The sequence below is a fragment of the Ursus arctos genome, unplaced genomic scaffold (assembly GCF_023065955.2).
Source record: "Ursus arctos isolate Adak ecotype North America unplaced genomic scaffold, UrsArc2.0 scaffold_31, whole genome shotgun sequence".
Taxonomy (NCBI): Eukaryota; Metazoa; Chordata; class Mammalia; order Carnivora; family Ursidae; genus Ursus; species Ursus arctos.
This window is the reverse complement of record NW_026622997.1, coordinates 12,183,947-12,196,799: the sequence shown is the minus strand read 5'-3', so window position 1 is coordinate 12,196,799 and position 12,853 is coordinate 12,183,947. Positions and strand designations below refer to the sequence as shown.

General features: G+C 47.8%; 1 protein-coding gene across 1 annotated transcript in view; it reads right to left on the bottom strand.

Annotated features, from left to right (window-relative positions):
* The window catches only part of BMP6 (bone morphogenetic protein 6), a 149,505-nt gene extending 138,490 nt beyond the window's left edge, over positions 1 to 11,015 (bottom strand). The window contains exon 1 of the mRNA XM_026511455.4: positions 9,520 to 11,015. Within this exon, the coding sequence (XP_026367240.2) occupies positions 9,520 to 10,156 (637 nt within the window). The 5' untranslated portion in view covers positions 10,157 to 11,015. The remainder of the gene's footprint in view (positions 1 to 9,519) is intronic.
* Between the last annotated feature and the right edge of the window lie 1,838 nt (positions 11,016 to 12,853).

Sequence of the window (12,853 nt, the reverse complement as noted above, 5' to 3'; positions counted from 1 at the left end):
TAATGGGAAGAAAACAGAAAAGCAAAAGAGAAAGAGGGAAACCAACCTCCACCAGGGACCACCTACATCCCTGAAGCTATGTTGGAGTCCACATCCTGTAATGAGGACACAAATGTGCACCTGTGACAACAGGTGTCAAACACCCTCAATTAAGCAAATGAAATAACCAAGGTGCCGGATTTGTGGGAGCAGTTCCCAAAGCTGGTATTAGCAGATTCCACCCTACACAGACCCCATAAGAACGCGAAGGCCTGTTCCATGGCCCCCTGGGAGAAATGCAACTCTCCAAAGGTCTTTGGCTGAGGAACCTATGTCCTCTTCACTACTACTTACCCTGAGTCTTGATCCTACCCTGTGGTATCATTTCACTTAGGGCTCAAGCAAGCTTCTGTCTTACCAGCGGGGTACTTAAACCACAGCACATCCTAAGTCAGAGGTTATGCACCAAAGCTAAATTTCTCAAGCCCACTGATACCACCATGGCCCCAAAATCTCCCCTCTTTTTGAGAGGTGTCCTTGTGGGAGGGAGAGGAGGGGGGGGGATTTAGCTAGAATTCAGAGAAAACACCCCACTAAAATGAAGAGTTGCAGGAGGAGAATTGAGAATTTACGAAGTGTCTCACCCATACAATGCTTGTAAAAATAAAATAAAATGCCTACCAAGTTCCCAAAACACCTCAAATGAATTGCTATTTGTTCAATAGCAATCTTTTAGAGTTACGTTATTTTTTTATTTACCATTAATATGTGTAGCCCTATCTCATAGAAAACAGTTCAAAGCAAATAAGCCTAATCTATACATCACTTTCAAGGACCTCTGGATTTATGAGGTCTCTATTAATTTAGTGTTAATCTGATCTAAACAGTCTCTTCTGAGGAAACCTTTTAAGGTCCCCTGATCCTGCTTCTAGGGCTAGTAAAACATATTTTTGTGAGTTTCTCAATCCAAAGGCACACTAAGTTCTTATGTTTTCAGAAAGAAAGGAAAAACATTTCATCCCTTCCCTAACCACCCCCCAAATTTCAATAATTTACAAGCACAGAATTCCTATAATTCTCGTTCATTCTTCAGGCTTCTTTGACTCCCCCAAATCCTGCAGAGCATGGATCAAACAGGGCACAAGCCAGGGAGAAATTTAATCGCTCATATCTCTGCCTAAGGGATTGTCTAGGTACTATGGTGACAGACACCTCAATGAAAGTATGTGGAGGAAAAAAGATTTTTAAACTCCCAGACTTAAAAAAAAAAAAAAAAAAGGTGGGGGAGGGATTTCTAATGGATTTGGGGTCAATACATAGAAGCACAAAATCAGGTCCACAGAGTCCATCGAAATTACTTATTTATATACCAATGCGGTAAGACCACAGAAACAAAACGTTATTCATCAAAGGCATTTATGTTTCTCCCCACAAACTCTGCCTATTTTGAATTTTCATATTCCCATTGATTTGTTTTTCTGGTGACATGAACAGCTTCTCCACAGAGGAGTTTTAGGGCAGTGAAAGGACTCTGCGTGATCCTGTAATGATGGGATTTACGTCCCTCTACATCAGTCCGAACACAGGACATCAAGAGTGAACCCTAAGGTGAACAATGAACTCAAGGGATCAAGGTAGGTTTGTCAAGTATAACAAATGTACCACTCAGGGGTGGGATGTTGATAGCAACCGAGGCTATGGTTATGGGGGCAGGGAGTATATGGGAAATCTTTGGACTTTCCATTCAATTATGCTATAGACCTAAAAGTGCTCTAAAAAAAATTTAAGGTTTTTTTTTTTTTTTTTTTTTTTTTTTTTTTTTTTTTTTAATGCACAGCTTGTCTGTTAACTTACTCTGACATGGGAGTGTTCAAATAAAATCTGGAAAAAAAGTCAAGTAAAACTTTTAGTCCCTAAGTTTGTAAGTTTACAAAGCTCTGTCTTTAGAATATCTAAATGTAATTCATAGATTCGAAAGAGGGGAGAGAAAATAACTGGTCTCAGGGATTTAAGCAAGCCCAATTATAAAAATCTCTCAACCTAATCAGCACATAAAACAGCACACGCCAATGATATGGTTAGTTCATGCCCTGCTGATAGACGGAATCAGAATTTTTTGCCAGCCCATGTTCATGTACAGGAAACCAACAAGACTGTAAACACAGGAACAACAATCAACACACACAGATGTCTGAGGCTGGAAGTCACATTCTGGACAAGGTGAAAAGGGTAAATGGCAGGAGACTCATAATAAGGATCGAGGCAGATATCAAAGTTCAGTGTGTAGAAGGCTCAGGGCTTGGCTCTGCTCTGGAGACGCTGTTTTCTGCCTGCAGTAAGGCCACTGCACTCACCCACCCCACCCCCACTGAGCTCTCTGATGATGAGAAAACAATCTGAACATAAAATCAGCAATACGAAGCAAGGACATTTCAGGCCTAGGACAATCCCAACCTATCCAGCAGGATCAGTAATCAAGGGCGTATGCCCAGGAACCTGAAAGTCAGGAAGGCTCTCCCACTCGGAACCAGAACCTCATTCTACAAAAATGTTTGAAGGGGAGTCTTCTACTCAGTCATCGGGGACTGGATTAGAGATAACAAGACCGTGGGGACCCATCAAGGAATTACCTGATGTCATTTAGATATCATTCCTATTATGGACCCAATCATTTTAATAATGGACACGGGAAGGGCAGGAAGAGAACCCGTGCCTGCAGACATCAGTGAAACAATGCCACTCACAGCAACCTGGTTTTCAACTCACTTTCAGAGCAGAGAACAATCCTTTGGGGTCTGCAGTGCTTCGGCATGCCAAACAAGGGGATATTTTTAGATATGCACGGCTTTTTCTTTTCCAAAAGCAGAGTTCTAGGAGAGAATGCTACCCACAAAGAGAAAACCCACAAAATTCCAGATCTGGGCTTCCTCTCGCCCAGGGCAGTCCTCTTGCATGCTTTTGTAATTTCTCCTTAATTATCCACTCCTGCCTGACCAATGGCTCTATGGTCCTATTCCTCTGGTACATTAGGACCTCTTTGTGGTCGTCCCTCAGCCTTAAGATATAACAGCAGTGAAGAGGAAACAGTCCTGAATAAATCAAACAAATTTAACTACAAACATAAGTGATTAGATGATATGCAAAAACCTTTAAAGCTGTAAATCCTATGATCTATGGATAACAAATTTACCAATACTCCCAAACTTCCTATTAATGATAGTGAAAGCCCTGCTTTAAAATGGAGTATCAGGGCACCTGGGTGGCACAGCGGTTAAGCGTCTGCCTTCAGCTCAGGGCGGGATCCCCGCATTCTGGGATCGAGCCCCACATCAGGCTCCTCTGCTATAAGCCTGCTTCTTCCTCTCCCACTCCCCCTGCTTGTGTTCCCTCTCTCGCTTGCTGTCTCTATCTGTCAAATAAATAAAATCTTTAAAAAATAATAAAAAATAAATAAATAAAATGGAGTATCGGTTGCTTGGGCATGTTTCCCCAGATAAACAATGTTACAGAAGGGAGCCATGTCTCCAGCCAGCTCCAGAGTCTCACTTCATACATTAAGGCCTGAAATACTATATATTTACAGTAGAAACAAAATTAGAGAATTTTTTTTTTCTAAAGATTTTATTTACTTGAGAGAGACCATAAGCAGGGAGGAGGGGTAGAGGGAGAAGCAGACTCCCCGCTGAGCAGGGAGCCCAATGCAGGGCTTGGTTCCAGGACCCTGGGATCATGACCTGAGCCAAAGGCAGATGCTTAACTGACTGAACCAGCCAGGCGCCTGAGGACAGTATTTTCAAAACACTAGTAACTGAACAAAAAATCCAGCCAACTTCAGTGAACTACAGTTTCTTATTTCTGATGCTTCCAGTGGAAGACGAGCAGGTACAACTGAGTTCTGAGAGTTTCTGGCACTCCCAAAAACTTGAGAAGGGTGATGGCCAGGTTCTCTAGTGAGTCTAGTTTTCATGACAGGGAGAATGGTTTTCCTTCTTCTTGATATAATTGTCACCACTTTCCTATGTTCTAGGTAAGATGGAGCCATTTTCTGGCTTACCAGTTTCCAGAGGGCAAGAGTTTAAAGGGAGCACAGCCAGCCAGGGTGTTTTAAGAGGAGAGATGCACTTGAATAAAAGCAGCTGAGCTGTCATGATGACAGAGAAAGGAGGCATCAGCTTTTTTGTGAGGAACACAAGTTGGCAACTGTGCCCCACACCGGGCCCTGGGTGACACCCTGAGGCCAAGGCAGCCATGTTGCCTGGCGCTTGGTTGGGTTAGGCCATGGCCACAAGGAGGGTGAGGACAGAGAGGTTAATGTGTAATAGCTGTTTGCATACATGAGGACTCTGGATTGTTCATCTCTCAGAGAGTTTCTATATTGATTTCTACTCCTTTTACTTGGGTATTTATAGAAGCTTCTAGTCAGGAACACAATCATCTGATTAAATTCTCTATTGCTTGCGTTCCTTCCCACTGCTGAAAGCAACAAAGAATATGATGTGACTGAAATTCGAACAAGAGGAGAGGGGAAAACCAGGAAGCGGCTCACAAAAGAAAAACGGAGAAAGCTGTACTGGCTTTATATTAAGGAAAAAGCATTCTATGGAATAATTCATTTTCAAATACAAGACAGGAGGCAGAGAGTGAAGGACAGAGTTGTGAAAAAATTAGAGGACGCTGGTGAATCATCCAAGAAATGTTACCCTCTTCGTGTTCCTTTTCTAACTCAGTTCCTTCAACAAAGGGTGAGGCATGATGACAGGGCTGTCATCTTCCAGAGTCTGCTAACCACTTCTGACGCCCAGCATGCACCCACCCACCCCCATATTCAAGTAAAATGTTACTCTGAAATCCAACATTTAAGGTCGCTCAACTCTGAAAACAGCGAAGACATGCTGAATAAAGTGCGGAACCTTGTTGTCCTGCTTCCTTCCCCCCACACTTTTTTTTTTTTTTCTATCAGAGGAATCCTCTCTCCATGCTAATCGGAGGTAAGCTCTTAAGTAGAGGAACTAAGCATGATTCAGCACATTTAAAAAGGATTTATACCCATTCTTAGAAGGACAACCAGAGGAAACACCATCTGAGGTCTAAACAATGATATCTGCTTGCCCTTTGATCTGAGTTTAAGAACACTTTGTACAATTTTTTTTTGTTGTTGAAATACCACTGAATTTCACATTTACTATTTGAAATTTCTTTAGAACATCTACTGCTCTTTTGAACCACACTCTTGAAACCAAATTCTCCAAATTATATTTGCTGTGAGTAGCTTACAGGCAGGGATTTATTTTCTGCTAACAAAAATCTTCATAGCACAGGCAGCCTCCATGAAAAATAGTACCACTGATCCTATGTTTATGAGAAAAAGACAGTACAGTGTATCTGGTTACAAATACAAGTGGGGAGTATTCCATTTTTCTTCTAATTTATGTTTCCCAAGGGTAATTTTGTTCAGAAGATTGCCAGTATTTTTGGTACAATAAGTTTCTTGTTACTTGTACTAATACATACTGATTCCCTTTTCTGAGCATATTTTGAGTTTTTTATTTTTTTTTACCCTAGCATCTAGAGATCAACACCTCATTAATTCAAAATAAATGAAGTCTGAAATGCAGAGATTTAAAGAAAACTTTGCACTACTCTCAAATGTGATGCACATTAGAAATATACATATGGGTAACAAATAGAAAGAACCAAGTGTATTAATAAAGCATTATGATATACTTAGGATACCATTAACCTCTATGTCCTAAATGTCTTTGACTTACTAGAAATCAGGTATGCCATTTCTAAGTGATCAGGCCTTCCAGACTAGGGAAATATGAATTTTACATGAAGGATAGGTCTTTCTTTTCATTAATTCAATCTTTATTAAGCATCTTCCATGTGCTCAGCATGGATATTAAGACTTAGGTTTCAATGGTGGATAAAGCCTGGTTGCCTTTTGAGGTACCCACGGGTGCCTCCCAGCAGGGTGACAAGTGAGTAAGCAAATTTTAAAGAAAGGAAAAAAAATTATTTATATATATATATATATATATATATATATATATATATATATATATATTCTTTGTAATAAGCACAACCAAGGGAATAAGCGCCATTCTGTGACGGTAAAGAAGTGGGTGGGGACAGCAGTCTTTTCTATAGAGGCGTGAGAGAAGGCTTTTCTAAGGTGGTGAATTTTAAGACCTAAAGGATATTTCAGGATACTCCTCCAAGGTCACCAAATTGGCAGGCCTGCTTATTAGACTGCCAAGACATTTTTAGCATTAGAAAACAAGTAGAAAATGGCATCTGGGGCCCTGGTTGAATGCACCGGCTCAGCCAGGCACCCTGGGCACCAGCCTGTTAGTTCAAAGAAGGTTACACATCTCCAGCCTATTCACCCAGAGAGAGTTTCAAACAGTCAACATCCACAATAGTGAGCTGGTCGAATGACCAGCATTTGGGATATGTGGGAGAAACTGAATTCTGTTGATTCATACTTCCTCATAGCCACTCCGGCTGAGAGGGCTCAGCGTGTTTTAAATGTATTTCATGAGTAAACTATTCCTCCTTTCCAGGGGGGGGAGAAAAAGAGGTTTACAACTACGTATCCCTTTCTCTTATACTTCCAGTTTATTGATCTAACTCACTAGGTGTAAAAGTACTTGAAAACATGTATCTTTCTGCAGGTTTTTAAATGAGTCAGGTATGAAGCCGCTAACATGCCATGGAGGTGGAAACTGCAGAATTCTCCCCACACCTTTAGACAATCCACATTGCTAACTAAGCAATTATTTTCTTCAAATGAACTGTCCTGAGGCTCAGAGCTAGGATAATCAGATTTATCACACAGTTTAGCCTCTCATTCTGAAATCCTCTTTCCTCCTGCTAACTGGATTAAGATTAAAGAGCATTGCTGGACTGGCAGGTGGCATGACTTGTGACTTGGATTCTACTTACCTGAAGGTTTCCCCCCTAACTGCCCATGTGGAGTCCAGGGCTGGACCCACAGTCAGTGACAGCTCATAGTCAGAAAGCCCAGTGCTATGACGGCGGGGGGGGGGGCTTGGGGCAGAGTTTCCTACCCAGGAATCTCTTCCACTTGCACATCTGCCTGTCCCAGGCCCAAGATGACATTCCTGTTGAATTCTCTTGGAAATTTGTCGGTGTTGTTTTTTTGCACCTTGAAGTTCCCCTCATGAAAAATGTAAGTGAAACCATCACCTTACCAGGATTAGCGGACAACCAGCTTCAAGCAGCGTGACTCAGAACCAATGTGTACCTGCAGACCAAGAAAGGTCAGACAAGCAAGGAACGTGGAGAATTTAGAGGTCATTAAGCACAGTAAATGTCACCATTTTCACAAACTTTGCCTCAAGCCGACTCTCACAATTTCAAATACCACCTCAGGCAGGGGTTCCCAAACACCGGATTCACTTGATGAATCTCTAAAACTACGGATACGTGGCTTCCACCCCACACATTCTGATTTCATTGATACGGAGCTATCGCCTCCACATCTGGGTTTTTAAAAGCCACCAGGTGAGTCTCATGTGCAGCAACGTTTGGGAGCCACGAACATAAGGAAGCATTGATCTCTTACTGGGATGATCTGATTTCTTTCAGATGTCGGGATCATGCCAGTGCTTCTTGACCATGTGGCACATTAGAAAAACCAAAGACACTTAAAAAAAATGCCAGAGCCCACCCTCAAAGACTCTGACTTAATTGCTCTGAGGAGCAGCCCCAGCATCCCTTAGTTCTTTAAGTGTCCCCAGGTGATGCTAATGGACAGCCAAGGTTAGAACCGTGGTCTAAGCCCAGGCACTGTTCTCTGGAGACTGTAAATGACTCTCCTTGAAAGAGCCAGAAGCACCATTCGTCCTCCATTTTGTCCAGCTTGGGACTACAACAAGAGGCAATAAAACATCTCCCCAAGGCTGTCAGGAAACAGGGGACGGGGATGGCAAGAGGTGGAATTCACTAAGCCAGAAGCAGTGCGAGGAAGCTAGAGTGAGGAAGAGCGCTGGCCCTCTGCGCTGCCCCTCCCCCGCAAACTTTATTGACTGCAGTGAGAGTCCTTAGAATGCTTCCTGGAGGTGCCTCAAGCTTGGATTTGGTTCCAATAAATGGTGCAAATTCTTATCCAATCAGAACTCCTGGAACTGCAAGTAGCAAGATTGGCAGGCCTTGAGCCTCCACTCCCTGTGAGATTCTGTTTCATGAATTTCCCAGGAGGATTTCTGCACCAGTTGGATGCCAATCGGACCTCCCTCTTGGGCCCCCACTCCTTCCCTCCCCCAAAGCCCAGAAGAGTTGAGAATCATCTCATAGATACATCTGTAAAGAACTCGCTTAACTACTATACGTGGTAATCATTGAAGTAATGTCAAATGACAGACATCTTTGACGTGGCTTTGACAAGTGTCTGGTAACCCAGTTCGGGGCCTGGGCAGGGCCACGCGTCTCACACAGGAAAGGAAGTCGGCGGAGACCCACCCCTGGCGTGGCTACGGCGCCCCCATTTCTCCCCGCGGAGAAAGAAAGTACCCCCTACATCCCTTTGTATACGCTAAGCCGAGTCAGTTTATGAATGAAGAGTAGCACAAATCAGAGGCACTGATCCTGGAGAAAAAAAAAAAAAAGTCTTCCTTACACCGTTCTTATTTACAGATGAGAAAACTCGGGGGAAAAAAGGCTATGTGACTCCGTCCGGGTTGCCACAGAACATTTGTGGCGGAGCCCGATTTAGCCGCCCTTGAATTTCCATTCTGTTGCCTGGCAACCAGTTCAGCCCAGCTCAGCGCCCAACCCCGGCCCCTAACCCGCACCCTTTCTCTGCTCATAGGGCTCGGACAGCAGTGATCAGAAGTTCAGCCTTTAGGGGCACCCGCCAAAGGCATGTGAACTAGGATCCTGGATGGGTTACCCCAACTGGGCTGGGGATCCCGTCCCAAACCCGCGCGAACCCCGTCTGGCATGCCTTCCGAGGTCCTTTGGGCACCTTCCTCTGCAACCCTCCTCCCCCGATTCCGTGGATACCACTTAGCACCATCACGTCAAGTTTCCAAAGTTCTCAGTTGCTATCAGATTCCATAAAAGTCCCGGTGGGAAAAACTGGCATTCAGAGCTTTAAGGGTGCAAAAGAAATCAGGAGGGGAAAGAGTGTTGAAGAGCCTTCTTCTTCCCAACTGGCTACACTCGGGCGGGGCTTTTCTGCTAAAATCGAGTTAACCTGGCCCCGGCATTACTGGAAAAAGCGCGGAGTTCGCTTGGACGCCGCAGTCCGAGAGCCCCATGCCCTGGCGCGCCCCAGGCCGCCCGCAGCCTCCCGCAGCCCCAGCGCGCAGCCCCGCCCGCGGCGCGGGGAAGGCACGTGCAGCCCACCGCCGCGCAGGTGGCAGCAGCACAGCCCGCCTGCCCTCGCGTCCCCGCCGCTCCAGCCGGGCCCCGCGTGCCAGGGGCTCCCGCACCCTCTCGCCTCCCTCCCCGGGGCCCGGGAGACCGTTAAGGGGAGAGTGTTTTCGTCGTTACGCTACCCCAGATCCTTACCCAGGTTCACAAAGCTCATGACCATGTCCGCGTCGTTGAGGAAGGCGCTGTCCTGCGCGCTGGTCAGTGGGGACGCGCCGCCGCCGGGTCCCGCGGCCAGGAGGCTCTTGCTGTTGACCGGGGGCGCCGCGCCGGGGGGCGGCTGCCGGGGCTGGGTCGAGCTGACCCGTTCGCGGGGCCCGTGCTGCCGCCTCTCCTCATCCGACGCCCAGTCCTCGTCGTCGTCGGAGGCCAGGGCGTTATACAGATCCAGCATGAAGAGGGGCGCAGATTTTAGCCGCCCGGGAGGAGGCTCCCCGCGAGGCTGTTGCTGCGGGAGGGCAGCAGGCTGCGGCTGCTGGAGGCCGTGCAGGGGTCGGGGCCGGTGCGGGAGCCCAAGCACGGAGAGAATCTCCTTCTGCATCTCGCGCTTCTCGTGCGTCTTGAGCCGCCGGTAGAGGAAGCCGGAGGAAGAGGACTGCGGCGGCGGCGGCGGCGGCGGCTCCGCGTGGCCCGGGCTCCCGCCGTCCCCCAGCAGCGTCCCCCCGCCCGCGGCAGCGGCGGCTGCGGGCAGGGACGGCCGCAGCGGCGGGGGCCCGCAGCAGCTGCACAGCAGCCCCCACCACCAGCACAGCCACTGCGCCCTCCGCCCCAGCATCCCCGCCCGGCCGGGCTGGCCCCGCGGGCCCCGCGAGGCGTAGAGCGGCGGAGCGAGGCCGGAGCGCGGCCGCTGTGGCCCTTGGCGTGAGCAGCCCCCGCCACCTCTCGGCGGGCTCGCTTCCCCTTCCTGGCCCTCAGTCCTTATCTCTCATCGTCCTCTGGGGCGGCCCTAGTTGCCTAGGCTGGAGGGGAGGCGAAGGGGGAGATCACCCGGAGAACCACTTGGAGGGGAGCCCCACACTCCGGCTCAGGTCTCTAGAGGCGCAAGGTCCAGGCCAGGTGCGTCCGAGTCTGGGCTGCGCTGCAGCCGGCGCCCTTGCCCCTGGGCGGGTCACGGCCCGGTCACTCTCGGGCCTTGCTGCCCGCGCACGTGCGCTGTCCCGCGCCCTCCCGGGCGGCTGAGTGGGAGCCGCGGCGGCGGGGCGACTCACCAGCTGGGGGAGATGCCCGGCATCATCCCCGCGCACGCCTCTCCTTGGCTCGCACGGCCGCCGCGAAGTTTACTCCGCCGTGGGGCCGAGGCTGTGGCGACACGGCGTCCCGAGACGCCAATCTTCTCCGCGAGGCTTAACTTCCTTCCCGCTCACAAACTCCGCGCGCCTCGGCGCTCGGGCACTGTCGCTCCCCCTCAGAATCTCCGCGCGCCGCTCTAACCCCCAAGCGGAGGCGACAAGGATCTTGCTTTCCGTTTAGAGGCTCCTGGCTGCCCCGCAAACACCGCTCGCAGAGGGTACGGGAGGGGACAGGACCCGCGCGCCGAGCAGTGACCGCGGCGACGGCGCGGGAATTCGCGGTCTCCCGCCTCTCGGCGCTGCGCTCCCCGCAGAGGCCAACGTGGGCTTTCTGGTGCGCGTCTCGCTCAGGTACCGCACTCCAGCCCCCGAGAGTCCCTGCCCTCTTGGGTAACAGACAGGCTGGCAGCCAATAGAAGAGAGTCGTCTCGCCTGTATTTAAATAGGCCCGCCCCCTTCTTTCACCCTCCCTCTCCAGGGAGGCGTTGCCCCGGCTTCGCGTAGGTTTCAAGTACAGAGAATTCTTGGAGGCACCCTAGGCGCGAGGTAGCAAAGGCGAAGAGGTCATCGCTAGTAAGGATGATCCAATCAACACGTAAACGTGTCTCTTTAACGATCACATTAAAAGGCCTGAATTGATTTAACTAAATAAAAGCAAAATCAGCTGTTAATTCAACGCCACCTGTATTCACAGAGGAACAACAGGAATAGTGTATTAGTGTCTCTTGCGGATGTAACATAGGCTTTTAGCGGGCACGTGACTTCCAAAGGCAGCTGCTGGAAGTTGGGACACACCCTCCAAGAGGCTGCTCACAAACGGGCCACAGAGAGGTCCAAATGTAAACCAGAGCCAGCGTCCTGGGCATTTGGGACCAAATATCTTGATTTATCTCTGCAGTTCGGCCTTGGCTTGGTTTCTTAAGCTAGCACCTTAAAGAAAAGGGGTAATTAGGTAATAAAAGAGAAAAGCCACCCTCTACTTTTCTCGGAAATATTTCAGTGCTTCTCCAGTTTTTCTGTTAACTTTTCATTTTAATGTATTGAAATACAATAGAGCTTTCATGAGGCTGGGTAGATAAAACTTGAGAGGTGGTACAGAAAATTCCAGCCCAGGTAGGGGCGTGGCATGTTGCCATTCAGGTGCTCAAAGTCAGGTTGCTGGGAGCATTAGACAAGATCAATGTAGAAGCCACAGGTTACATAGCATGCCACTTCTCAATCACGGAGATGGATCCCTCTACCCAGACACCACCACCACCATGGGCCATTCAGGATACAAATTCACCTGCTCTCACACTATCCAAGAATGCCCAGTAATCTACAGATCATACAAACAAATTCACTCAAAACACCAGGATCTTTTACTTGGTGAAAAGTGTACAGATTAGAAAACAAAAACTTCACTGACTATATTAGTTCACATAGTCCAAGGCATTTCTGAGCCAGACCAAATAGATAAAAACTGTGGGATTGGTGGACTTATGAGATCATGGGGTTTCTGCTGATCGAAATCTGATCAACATTTCTTCTTATTTCAAAGGATCTGTTTTTCATGGGGAAGGGTCTTCATCTCCCCCCACCCACTGGACTGCTCTTTCTGGTTCTCTCTTGACCCAGACATAGTGATCTTTTAGTCTTTAATTCTACGAATCTAAATTTTTTCAAATTTAATTCTACGAGTGAAGTCTTTAGTTCTACAAAGGTCCGTAGCCATTGACCTCAGGCAACACAGCTTCAGCAACACTGAAGACTGGTCTTTAGTGGGGATTCTTTTCATGTGAAAAGAAAATATATCACTACTTGGTCTGGCATGCCAGGATCCTTAGAATTCAAAAGTCTCCATCACTTCCTTCTTCTGTATGGGACTTGTTTGAGCATAAAATCACAGCAGCCAAGAGCCCTGATCAAAAGATCTGAAATCTCAGCAAGTATATGTAGGCTTCCTGCCAAGATCCTTCTCCCTTTGCAAACGTAGTCACATCTTCGTCTTAAGACCTCTAGTGAGACAGAAGCAGAGTAAAAGCAGTTCCAACCTATCAGGGCAGGGGGAAAGCACTGGAAAACTGTAAAACCCCTGAGCATAGGCAAGGGCACCTAGATAGGGCTGTGCCGTTGAAAACACAAAAATAGGCTGTGAGCCATCTCTTAGATAATCACTTATTGGATATGCACATAGGATCTAG